Source organism: Chiloscyllium punctatum, chromosome 44, assembly GCF_047496795.1.
Source record: "Chiloscyllium punctatum isolate Juve2018m chromosome 44, sChiPun1.3, whole genome shotgun sequence".
Classification (NCBI taxonomy): Eukaryota; Metazoa; Chordata; class Chondrichthyes; order Orectolobiformes; family Hemiscylliidae; genus Chiloscyllium; species Chiloscyllium punctatum.
The window spans coordinates 16,043,045-16,055,907 of NC_092782.1; the positions used below are offsets into that span (position 1 = coordinate 16,043,045).

The 12,863-nt window shown below is 46.5% G+C and overlaps 1 protein-coding gene across 2 annotated transcripts in view; it reads right to left on the reverse strand.

Annotated features, from left to right (window-relative positions):
* Window positions 1-12,863, reverse strand: part of itpr2 (inositol 1,4,5-trisphosphate receptor, type 2) — a 265,818-nt gene that overhangs the window by 183,201 nt on the left and 69,754 nt on the right. For both annotated transcript variants that reach the window (XM_072562332.1, XM_072562331.1), the window contains exons 3-7: window positions 7,238-7,350; window positions 3,920-4,006; window positions 3,473-3,631; window positions 237-335; window positions 70-153 (exon numbers count right to left, since the gene is read on the reverse strand). In XM_072562332.1, coding sequence (XP_072418433.1) covers window positions 70-153; window positions 237-335; window positions 3,473-3,631; window positions 3,920-4,006; window positions 7,238-7,350 — 542 coding nt within the window. The remainder of the gene's footprint in view (window positions 1-69; window positions 154-236; window positions 336-3,472; window positions 3,632-3,919; window positions 4,007-7,237; window positions 7,351-12,863) is intronic.

The following is a 12,863-nucleotide window of genomic DNA, read 5'->3' on the forward strand; positions in this document are numbered from 1 at the left end:
CACACCAGAAAACCGAAACTAACACAGGTTGACCGCTAAAGGGAGCTAGAAATGAAGACAGTCACTGACCCCTTTAAGAACATCATCCCGATAATCGCTGTGTTTCATGAACAGAGCAATCTTCCAGCTTGTGTTACAATTCACTGCGTTCACCTGGTGTTTAAACAGAAACGCTCTGGTTAGCTCAGTCAACTGATCGCCAGCAATTCACTAACAGTCAGCTCGGGTTGACCTACCTCCTTACAGCCAGGGTTATCCAGTAACTCCTGATTACTAGCGTGTAGTGGCTGTCCAGCGTTGACTGGATTTAAGACCACTTTATCGCCCACTACCACCTACAGAACAGAAGAAAAGGGAAGCAGGTGATCTTCAATCTTTTTCATTATTGTTCAGTCACAAGTTTTACTGTTGCAATGAATACACAGGAGGATCAGTGGCATAACAATAATATCACAGGTCAATCTTTGGTCCCAATCTGACCATCGTTGTTGTTCAACATTTGAATTCACTCCATTTATTCCAATGTCTAACTGCAATACCAGTTACACCACCGAGGAGGTGCTGTGAAGAGCATTTTCAATGTCAACATTTCACATGCACGTTACTCATCAAAATAGTCGTCTTCAAATAAATGTTTTGCAGCACAGGACCTAGTTATTGAGAGTTGCTCAGAAATATCGAAACATTTAAGTCAGCCTGTAGCCCTGATGGTGTGGGTTAGGAAGGCGATCAAGTTTTAACAACAGGCCAAAGTGAAACGTAAACTACTTTGAATCTCATCAGTCCACACCTTCTGACTTCATTGGGTCTCTCCAATTCTCATCTGGACTCCATCTTCACACCTTCTTACCATCCCAAATCTGACCCTCCACCTATTCCAACCCTGGAATCCCCACCCATCCCAATCCTGACCTTCTCGCTGAATCATAACCTTCCAAAAGCTAATTCCAAGACCCCTCCCATCTACTGTAATCCCTTCCCACCTTAATAACTCCCCCACCATAATCCCACCCAATACCAACTTTCTACATTCCCCCCATTCCTAAAACATTCTTCTGTGATAGAGCCACTTCAGACTTAATGGAAATCCAATGGAAATACCTCAGACAAAACCAGGTTTCTCCCAAATCTTATCCTCCCACCGCCCCCAAATTATTTTCTCTGTACCTCTTCCTCCCCCCCACCGGCACTCACCAATATTTCAGGCAGCCTCGCCTCTCCTCATATCCAGTTCCTCCAGCCAGTCCACACTTCAGTGAGCCCTCTCCACGTTCCTCCACATTCAGTAATCTTTTGTCCACCTACTCTGACCCTAGTCTCCTTTCTACTAGAATGTGGGAACATGATGAATTTATTTGCAGTTTTTTTAAAATTATTCTGAAGAACATGTCATGAACCCTTTCCCCCCACTCTACGAAAATTATTGCTGAATCCCCCCCCCCCTCCATGTCGAGCAGTCAAAACCACTCCCACGCCAACTGTCCCACACTTCTCCCTTAGCCATCCCTCCCATTTCACCATACTCCTCCTCCACTGCTGTGCTCCTGTTCCACCATATTAGATCACCCCCCCATCTCTCACCTTCCTCTCACTCCTCTCCCCAAACATGCACCTCCACTGGATATTGACCCCAACCCCCTCAAATGTTGCTCTCCCCAAGCACCTGACCATGACTCCCCGTGTGCTTCCACAGAAGAGATAGTCCAGTGCAGAGCCAAACAACAACACATCACAAATCTACGTCTGTCTGAGGACAACAATGGGAACTATTCTGAACAACGATAATAGACCAGTCTCAATCCCTAGCCTTCAAAGAAGGCAATTTTTAAAACACAGAGCTACCATGGGACTCATTTTATCAATACTGATACAAGGAACGTAAATCAGTCAATTACATGTTCATGACATGTTCTCCAGAAGGATAAAAACTGTAAATAAAATCATCAGGTTCCTACATTCTCATGTCCCAGAGAGGTCAATACGTTCCTTCAAATCAGTTGCATGGGTCCAAGCAGCCCAATTCTGTTTGTTGAACTCTGAGTCAGCCAGTGCCCATTAAGGCTGACTCACAGGACTGCCACTTCAGTCAGTGTTGGGCCAGTGCAACTAAACCAGCTGAGTAAGGCTGGCACTTCAGACGGGAACCCTCAGTAACCAGTCCCAAAGAACAACACGGTTTCAGGAGGGGGCGGTCAGTCCCTGGCACTGACTCCGGAGGGGGCGGTCAGTCCCTGGCACTGACTCCTTTTTAAATACCACAACCACTGAGTGGTTGCCAACAGATCCAAGAACAGCTTCTCGCTCCGAGTGACAATATCTGGAGTGCTCACTTTAAAAGGAGAAGGTCGAGTGAGAAAGCACACCGTCAGTCTGTACCGATTAGTGAGCTCTCTGTGGCAGGTACCTCAATGAGGGGGGCTCTGGAACTGAGTGGTGAACAACCAGGAGATCACGAGTTCACTAGCAGCCACAGAAAACTGTACAAATGGGAGTCCATGAATCCAGGAGCATCGTGAACTCTGGAACGCTAAATTGTCCCATTGCCAGCAGCAGTCCAAACCGGTCGATCATGCCTTGCAAGGGATGCTACCACTGCCTTTACTGGCTGACACAGATAACAGGTGACTCCAGCCCCACACCACATGTTCGATTCTAAATCTCATGGCAATAAAAATTTGCCGTACCAGAACCGGAGAAATAAAATGACCAAGGCATTGCTGTTGGATGAGGGGAAAGGGAACAAGGTACAAATCAGCCACGATCTAAAATGAATCCTGGGTAAGGAGTGGTTTGAGGGGTGGAATGGCCGATTTCAGTTTCTCGTGTTCCCAGCACTGAATTCCAGGGTGAGGAACAACATCGGGCATGGACATAACTTCACAGCCAAATCTCCCAGCCTCCAGATGGGTGAGAAGTTAAAGGTGGTTCAAGATAAACATTGGGATCTCTCCAAATGCACCAACCCCATAGGAGTTCCCAGTAAGTTCCAGTTTGTAAATGCCTGGCCTCCTCAATCCTGTACAAGTGTTTCTTGGGGACCATTGATCTTACTTATTTCCCTAGAGTTACTCAATAAATAAAGGACAGATTTAATCCTGCTCCAACTCCTCGTTGTCTATAGAAGCGATCCTCACCTCCCAAACTCTCCAGCGTCTGACCCTCCCAACCCCACCCAAAACCCTCATCCGAAGTCACCATCCACACAGCCTGCCAACTCTACTCAATTACTTCACCCACACTTCACTCACTAACACACCTACTGAAATGTCCCCAAGTGTTTCAGTGTGTTAGTGAGGGGAGGCTTTGTGGACGACGATACAAAGGGCTCTGTGACTTCCCCACCCCCACCATTTGAGGGGCCAGATTCCGAAATCCCGATCAGAAATGCGCAGCTCCACTCTCGGTTAAAGACAGGAGAGTGGTCAGTGCAGTTGAGTGTTGTGCGGCGTTTTATGTACTTAGTCAGACTTACATTGTCACCCTCGCTCCTCAGCTTCCAAAAAGGCTGAATGTAGAACCAGGAGCCCTCATTGCCAGAAATGTCCAAGGAGACCCGCATTGCGTTTTTCTCCAGGAGGGCTGGTAACCTCTTGTTGACTGTGAGGTACTTGTTGCTTTTAATGTGCAGTAACTGCAGTCAAGATGACACAAAGACATCAAATAGTGAACCGTTTCTTTAATGCAAAGACAGACTACTTGCGTGTACATCCATTATTCCACTAACTTTGCCCCATCTCTTATGCAGCAACCCCTCCCCTCAATCTCTTCGCTCATCACTGACAGGTTGGTGTCTATGAATCAGATAACGAGCCATTCATCACTGGAATATCCAGTCTATACCTAGCTCTTGCAGGATATTACCCAATGGAAGTCATTATGCTGAGGAACCCACGGAGCGAGCAAGGAAGAGGTAACTCACCTGAATGACATTACTGTACTTCACCACCTCCCCCAGCAGTTTCCTGTTCTCAATCTCATTCTGTTTCTGCTCCAGTTCTGCTGCTTGCTGGAAAACAAATTCAAGCTGTTTCAAACGACCTTCACATCACAAAGAACACTCAGCACAGGAACGGAGAGACCCTTCAGCCCACCACCTTCATGTTAGTTCCTGTACTAGATTTCAGATCACTCCTGGCTCTTCCCCCTCAGTCCTGGAATTTTGCTTTTCAAAGATGTATCCAGGTTAAATGATCAAGTTGCAACTAAATCATTTCAAGGGGTGCGTTCAGATAATTTCACTGCTTCCCAATAGCATACTTTAGACATATACAACAACTTACACCATCATCAGACCAAGAAAGAGTTCCTGCTCTTTCTTCTCCTGGACTACACCTTAGTCTTTCCCCTTCCTTCTCAAGCATTATCTACATCTTGGAACATCTCACCTTTGCCTGACCCATTCAGCACCCACGTAAACACCAACTTGTTCCTTACACTTTCCGCCAAACTCCATCTCCATTTTCCCACAGAGACACCTTCACTGCTTTTCTCCTTCAGCAACTGCACAAAATGGCTTTGTGTGCTCCATGATTTCAAGCCGTCTCGATGCGCGCTCTCGCTCTCTCTTTCTCCTCTCTCTCCCTCCCGCTCCACAATATCATTACTGTCATATCTTTTCTTCAGCTCTGCTCCTATGAAAAATTCCCGGGCATATTCACAACCACCCCCTGTGCTCTCACTATTGATCAGTGGGGAGGTGCCGGTGTTGGACTGGGGTGGACAGAGTTAAAAATCACACACCAGGTTATAGTCCAACAGGTTTATTTGGAAGTACTAGCCTTCAGAGCACTGCTCCTTCATTAGGTAGCTTCATCAGGACAGCTACTTGATGAAGGTGCAGCGCTCCAAAAGCTAGTACTTCCAAACAAACCTGTTGGACTATGACCTGGTGTTGTGCAATTTTTAACTACTGCTACAGTATCAGAGCCCAGACCATCTGTGATCACTTCCTTGCATCTTTCCCCATGTGCATCGTATTTCCCTGTCCAAACCCTACTTTCAGTCTCCACCCAGCAAAATCTCTCCTCTGTTCAGTTACAATCACACTTGCACCATTCCAGCTGTCTCATAATTGGCCCTCTCTTCACCATAATTTGCTCAATCTGCTTCCCCCACAACATTCCCTCCCTCGCATGAGGCAACCTGGCCATAATTCTCTCAAGGCTCCTGTCACCCAACTCCTAAGCTCAGCTCTATTCCTACTTTCTGTCCTCACACCCTTTCTGTGAGCTCACCTTGTCCATGAAACCATATCCTGCTCTCTTCAACCTCATTGCCATTAGCATGGTGACCACCCAACATCCCTTCCTAGACCCCCAACATCTGTGAATCCCATCACCAATCCCCCTCTCCCCTCCAAACTCCCTCAATGTGCTGCCACTCCCAAATTAGGGCTCATTTTGTTGCAGAACTCCCTCCGAGCAGTTCTATAAGAAATCACACATGACATCCTAGAAGGCTGTGCCAAAGAGGACTTTTGCTTCTACAACTTCCTTCAACTACCTTTGACAGTTCACCTCCTCATTCTCCTCCAAAACCTCTCTTATATAAATGATATTGATGTGAACATAGGAAGTATAGTTAGTGAATTTGCAGACGACATCAAAATCGGAGGTGTAGTGGACAGCAAAGAAGGTTACCTCAGAGTACAATGGGATCTTGACCAGATGGGCCAAGGGGCTGAGGAGTGGCAGATGGAGTTTAATTTAGATAAATGTGAGGTGCTGCATTTTGGAAAGACAAATCAGGGCAGGACTTATACACTTAATGGGAAGGTCCTGGGGAGTGTTGCTGAACAAAGAGACCTGGGAGCTCAGGTTCTTAGCTCCTTGAAAGTGGAGTCAAAGGTAGATAGGATAGTGAAGGCTGCATTTGGTATGCTTTCCTTTATTGGACCGTGCATTGAGTATAGGAATTGGGGGGGTCACGTTGCAGCTGTATATGTCATTGGTGAGGCCACTTTTGGAATATTGCATTCAATTCTAGTCTCCTTGTTATAGGAAAGATGCTGTGAAACTTGAAAGGGTTCAGAAAAGATTTACAAGGCTGTTGGCAGATTGGAGGGTTTGAGCAAAAAGGAGAGGCTGAATAGACTGGGGCGGTTTTGCCTAGACTGTTCAAAGCTGAGGGGTGACCTTAAAAACGTTTATAAAGATCATGAGGGGTATGGATAGGGTGAATAGTCAAGGTCTTTTCCCCAGGGTAGGGGGCTCCAAAGGGCATAGGTGTTAGGTGAGGGGGGCAAGATTTAAAAGGGACCTGAGGGGCAACGTTTTCACACAGAGGGTGGCAGAGATTGATAAATTCTTGATGTCACAAGGAATTAAGGGCTTCGGGGAGACTGCAGGTAAGTGGAGTTGAAATGGCCATCAGCCATGATTAAATGATGGGCCAAATGGCTTTACTTCCACTCCTATGTCTTATGGTGCATGGAATGAGCTGCCAGAGGAAGTGGTGGGGGCTGATACAATGACAAATATAATTTGCCATCTGGAATAGTATATGAATAGGAAGGGTTTAGAGGGATATGGGCCAAATGCTGGCAAATAGAACTAGATTCATGTAGGATATCTGATCAGCATGGATAAAGTTTGCCGTAGGGTCTGTTTCCATGCTGCACATTTCTAGGACATTAGATTTACCAGGATGTTGCCAGATATGGAAGGTTTGAGTTATAAAGACAGGCCAGGTAGGCTCCAGTGAAAAATACCCCAGCCTAGGAGGTTGCAAGGTGACCTTATACATGTTTATAAAATCATGAGGGGTATAGATAGGGTGAATGGTGGGTGTCTTTTCCCTATGTTGGAGGATTTCAAGACTAAGGGGTACATTTTAAGGTGAGAGGAATGAGGGGCAATTTTTTTTTTCACACACCAATCACCCTCTGTGTAATGAACTCCCTAAGGAAATAGTGGATATGAACACAATTACAATGATTAAACGACATTTGGCTAAGTAGGTGAATAGGAATGTTTTGGAGGGCTATGGGCTAAGCAGGTCAGACTAGTTTTGTTTGGGAATATATTCAGCATGGACTGGTTGGACCGAAGGATCTGTTTTCATACTGTATGACTATCAGCCTGTCCCTCAAACAAACAGTCACCATTCTGAATCTGATGTGCGCTCCCCACTGGTCAACAACTCATTTCTCAGGTCCCAGAAATGGAAACCTAATTGAACAGGGCAGGAGAACAGGAAATAAAAGCACACACATGTATCCTTCAGTGCAATGGGGTACCTGCAACTTGCCCAGCAGTGCAGCTTCGGTATTGCCTTGTTTCGACTGCTTTGCTTTCCAGAACTGTTTCTGCGCTGAGTACCTGTTCATGGGGCACACCTTGAACAGGCAGTCTGGGGGTAAACAAGAATAAAAATCACGGTGCGTTACAAACTCAAAGACAGGGCATTCCTACTCTCTGTGATTTGTGAAGCAGTTATAAAGAACAAACGTCCCGTGGGTTTGTTCCTTTCTTTTTAACATTTGAACACCTGAAAATAAAGATGCATTATCCACCTCCATGCACATCATTTCCTGATTTAACGGAGGCAACCCTAGTTCAATTCTGCACTTTTAATCTTACCAATACTGCAGCACCTTTGAGCAACAATTTACACGCTATATTTACAATAAAGGTCAAGTCGCCACAGACCCACTGTTGCATTAGAGAGAGGTGACTTGTACTGGTTTAACCGGAGGGTCACCATGCCTCAGGGGGAGGGGAGAGGTTGAGGAGGAAAGTCTTTGTTTTGGTTCTGTTTGCCGAGCTGGGAATTTGTGTTGCAGATGTTTCGTCCCCTGTCTAGGTGACATCCTCAGTGCTTGGGAGCCTCCTGTGAAGCGCTTCTGCGATGTTTCCTCCGGCATTTATAGTGGCTTGTCTCTGCCGCTTCTGGTTGTCAGTTCCAGCTGTCCGCTGTAGTGGCCGGTATATTGGGTCCAGGTCGATGTGCTTATTCATTGAATCTGTGGATGAGTGCCATAGCTCTAGGAATTCCCTGGCTGTTCTCTGTTTGGCTTGTCCTATAATAGTAGTGTTGTCCCAGTCGAACTCATGTTGCTTGTCATCTGTGTGTGTGGCTACTAAGGATAGCTGGTCATGTCGTTTCGTGGCTAGTTGGTGTTCGTGTATACGGATCGTTAACTGTCTTCCTGTTTGTCCGATGTAGTGTTTTGTGCAGTCCTTGCATGGGATTTTGTACACTACATTGGTTTTGCTCATGTTGGGTATCGGGTCCTTCGTCCTGGTGAGTTGTTGTCTGAGCGTGACTGTTGGTTTGTGTGCTGTTATGAGTCCTAGTAGTTGCAGTAGTCTGGCTGTCAGTTCGGAAATGCTCCTGATGTATGGTAGTGTGGCTAGTCCTTTGGGTTGTGGCATGTCCTCGTTCCGTTGTCTTTCCCTTCGGCATCTGTTGATGAAATTGTGCGGGTATCCATTTTTGGCGAATACATTGTATAGGTGTTCTTCTTCCTCTTTTTGTAGTTCTGGTGTACTGCAATGTGTTGTAGCCCTTTTGAATAGTGTCTTGATTCAACTTCTTTTGTGTGTGTTGGGGTGGTTGTTTTGTAGTTCAGGACTTGGTCTGTGTGTGTGGCTTTCCTGTGAACCTTTGTGGCGAATTCTCCGTTCGGTGTTCTCTGTACCATCACGTCTAGGAATGGGAGTTGGTTGTCCTTTTCTTCCTCTCTAGTGAATCGGATTCCTGTGAGTGTGGCGTTGATGATCTGGTGTGTGTTCTCTATTTCTGTGTTTTTAATCATTACAAAGGTATCATCCACATATCTGACCCAGAATTTGGGTTGAATTTGCAGTAAGACTGTTTGTTCTGACCTTTGCATTACCGCTTCTGCTATTGGGGGCGGGGGGTGGAGAATGACTGTTTTCACCAATGTATTTGGACTTGGAAGGAGAATTGGCTGTAGACTACCTTTACACACAAAAGGTGGTCACAGCTAGAACTCTCCTCCACAAATGACACGCTTCCATCAGCCAAGAGAAGGGATCTGACTGTACAGAATCACATTCTACATCTCCATGACACTGCACACAGTGACACTACAGAATGGTGTTTAAATGCTCTATACATACAGTCAGATACTGACAGTCCAGGTAACTCTGAATAACACAAACAGGATAAATACATCCTCAGAAACGATTCAATGCCCAGGTATATAAAAAAAAAGTGGTGTGTATTTTTTTCTCTTATTCACTTGTGGGATGTGGGCATCGCTGGCTGGGCCAGCATTTACCGCTCGCCCCCAGGTGCCCTTGAGGTGGTTGGTGGTGAGCTGCCTTCTCTAACCGCTATAGTCCACGTGCTGCAGGTAGACCCACTATGCCCTTAGGGAGGGAGTTCCAGAATTTCATGCATCTGTTAATGAATCTCTAGTCTTTTCATGCTGTTAATCTATATTTCTACATTTCTTTTCATGCCTCCACTGATTTGTTGTTGAGACTATTTTTGCCAAGTGATTCCATCTGCTTCCTCCAGCAATGTCTACCGTCTTCAAGACACACTGCTGGAGTTCACCAAGCCGTCTTTAGACTGCACCTTCCAAACCCAATGACCTCTACCACCCAGAAAGGCAGATAAAATGGGGTCACTGCCACTTGCTAGCCTCCAGTTCCCCCTGGCCAGGCTTCCACCCATTGACTCTATATACAGTTCTCACTGCCTCGGGAAGGCAGCCAACATCAGAAACCCCTGCCAGCCAAGCTGTACTCTCGTCAACCTCTTCTGTCAGGCAGAAGATACAAATGCTTAAACACGCGTACCAACAGCTTCTTCCCCACAGTTATTAGACTTCTGAATGACCCTCTCAAACGTTAAATTTAATGCCGATCTCTCACTCTGTGCACCTTCTCTGCAGCTCTGACATTGTATTCTCTCTGTTCTCACAGAATCATAGATTCCCTACAGTGTGGAAACAGGCCCTTCGGCCCAACAAGTCCACATGGACCCTCTGAAGATTAACTCACCCAGATCCAGTCCCTTACCCTGCTACTCTACATTGCCCCTGAGTAATGTACCTAACCTACACATCCCTGAACACTATGGGCAATTTAGCCTGGCCAATTCACCTGACCCGCTCATCTTTGGTCTGTGGGAGAAAACTGGAGCACCTGGAGGAAACCCACATAGACACAGGGAGAATGTTTGTGTGGAGTTTGCACAGTCGCTTGAGGCTGGAATCGAACCCGGGTCCCTGGCGCTGTGAGGCAGCAGTGCTAACCACTATAAAGCAAATCAAAATCAAAGTCAGTTCAGAGCCTCTCTTCTCGATCACGTGTCGTCCACGATGTGAAGGAACAAGTTTCACCCCATGATTTCTTGGAAATACCTTGGTGTTCCCTCATTGTCCCTGGATGACAACTCAGGCAGGGCCTTACTAACAGCCCTGCGGCCGGGTCAACATCATATTGGCTGCAGCCAATCATGAAGGCAGCTCCTCAACACTCAAGGGGCAATAAGAGGTGCATAACAGATACAGCAGACAATGCCTTGATGCTGCCATTTTCAACCTTGCTTTCAAATCCCTCCACGGCCCCTCTTCATCCCAGCTCCATCCTCTCCTTCGGCCCACATCTCTGAGGTGCCTGCACTACCCGAACTCTGCCCTCTCTAGCTTTGTCCCTTCCACAGGCAGATGCTGCACCTTCAGCTGCCTCTGTCCCAAAGTCTGGAGATCTCTCCCTAAACTTCTCGCATTCTCAAACTCTTAAGGTGCTCCTCGGAGCCCTTCTGACCAGTGAGCTGCTAGGTGGTTGCTTAAGACTTCTTAATTAAAAACAAAAATGGAGAGCTGGAGTAAACGCAGAGAAACTCGACAGGCCTGGCAGCATCCGCAGAGAGAAACAGAGTTAACGCTTCGGGTCTGATGAGATTCCCCTTCAGAACACGAACTCTGCTTCTCTCTCCATAGATGCTGCCAGACCTGCTGAGCTTCTTCAGCAGGTTCTGTTGAACACTGCTCACTCACACTCGTCATAAGCACCTCACAACACGACATGTCAAGAAGAGTGTTGCAACAGGATACTCAGTCTGAAACTTGCTAACTCAGTGCTTCCTGGTTTTTCTCTCCAAGTTCAACACCATATATGCAGCTGCCAGAACCAACTGAACAATTAGAAACAACGTTAGGTGACGGACAAAACAGAACTGACCATTCATGGGTAATACCCATACTCATTTATACATAAAACACACCACCAACACACACACACACACAAAAACAACAACCTGGGTCACTCACATCACGGGGCTCTACAATGGTTTTATTTTGAACCGTTTCAGCTCTTACAAAAAAAAAGGGAAATATGGCAAATCAGAGCATCTTCTGCAAAGAGCAATCTAATAATAGACTAGTTGATGTGTCTCAGCAATACCAGTTAAGGGATGGACCCAGAGGAACTTCTTTATTTTCACCAGGGGTGGCATGGTGGTTCAGCAATTAGCACCACTGCCTCACAACTCCAGGGGCCTGGGTTCAATTCCCGCCTCAGGCGACTCTCTGTGTGGAGTTTGCACATTCTCCCAGTGTCTGTGTGGGTTTCCTCCGGGTGCTCTGGTTTCCTCCCACAGTCCAAAGATGTGTAGGTTAGGTGAATTGGCCATGCTGAATTGCCCGTAGTGTTTAGGGATGCGTAGGTTAGGTGTGTTAGTCAGAGGTAAATATAGGTTGGGGAATGAGTCTGGGTGGGTTACTCTTTGGGGGGGTTGGTGTGGACTTGTTGGGCTGAAGGGCCTGTTTCCACACTGGAGGGATTCTATTCTATTTACTCTTCCACATGGCCTTTCTTCAAATCCCCAACCTAAAGTGGCTGTTGTTTGAAGTTTTCAAAGAGGTAGATAGAGTTGTTCGGGCTAAAGGGATCAAAGAGTACGGGGGAAAAGCGGGGAACGGAGTTGGATAATCAGCCATGATCATACAGAGTGGTTAAGTAAACGCCAGGTTCCAGAGTTGAAGGGATTGGCTTATGAGGAGAGGCTGAGAAGACTGGGATTGTAGTCAATGGAATTTCGAAGAATTGGGGTTGGGGGGAGGCGATCTTATAGAAACACGGACAATTATGAAGGGAAGAGATAAGATAGAAGTAGATAGGATGCTTCCACTGGCAGGTGAAACTGGGACAAGAGGGCGTAGCCTCAGAATTAAGGGGAGCAAATCTAGGTCTGAACTGAGATGGAACTTCTTCACCCAGTGGGTTGTGAATCTGTGGAATTCCCTGCTCAGTGAAGTGGTTGAGGTTTCCTCATTGAATGTTTTTAAAGCTAAGATAGATAACGTTTTGAACAGTAAAGGAATTAAAGGCGACGGTGACAGGGCGGGTAAGTGGAGCTGAGGCCACAAAAAGATCAGCCATGATCCTCTGGAATGGTGGAGCGGGAATGATGGCCTACTCCCGCTCCTAGTCCTTGTGGTAAAGGGACTTGCTCCTCGTATCTCGATGCCTTTGTTTGTCTGAGACCTCAGGCACCCAGCAAGGGATGCCTCCCTCGATACTGTGAAGAATTGGCAGCTAAAGTGAGATGCGAACCCACAACTTTGTGGTTCAGAAGTGAGAGAATTCTCACCGAGCCCCAGGCAACACCCTCGGAGCCCTTGTAGTGCTGACATCCAGCTCCCGGTGAATTAAAACAGCAAATTTCAATTAATGCAAAGGTTCAAATCCTTATGTGCAAAACAATGTTAAAACTTACATCACCACCACGTGGGAACTCTTTGTGGAACACCTCCACTCTGTCTGTAGTTTGCACATTCTCCCTGTGTCTGTGTGGGTTTCCTCCGGGTGCTCTGGTTTCCTCCCACAATCCAAAAATGTGCAGGTTAGGTGAATTGACCATGCTAAATTGCCCGTAGTGTT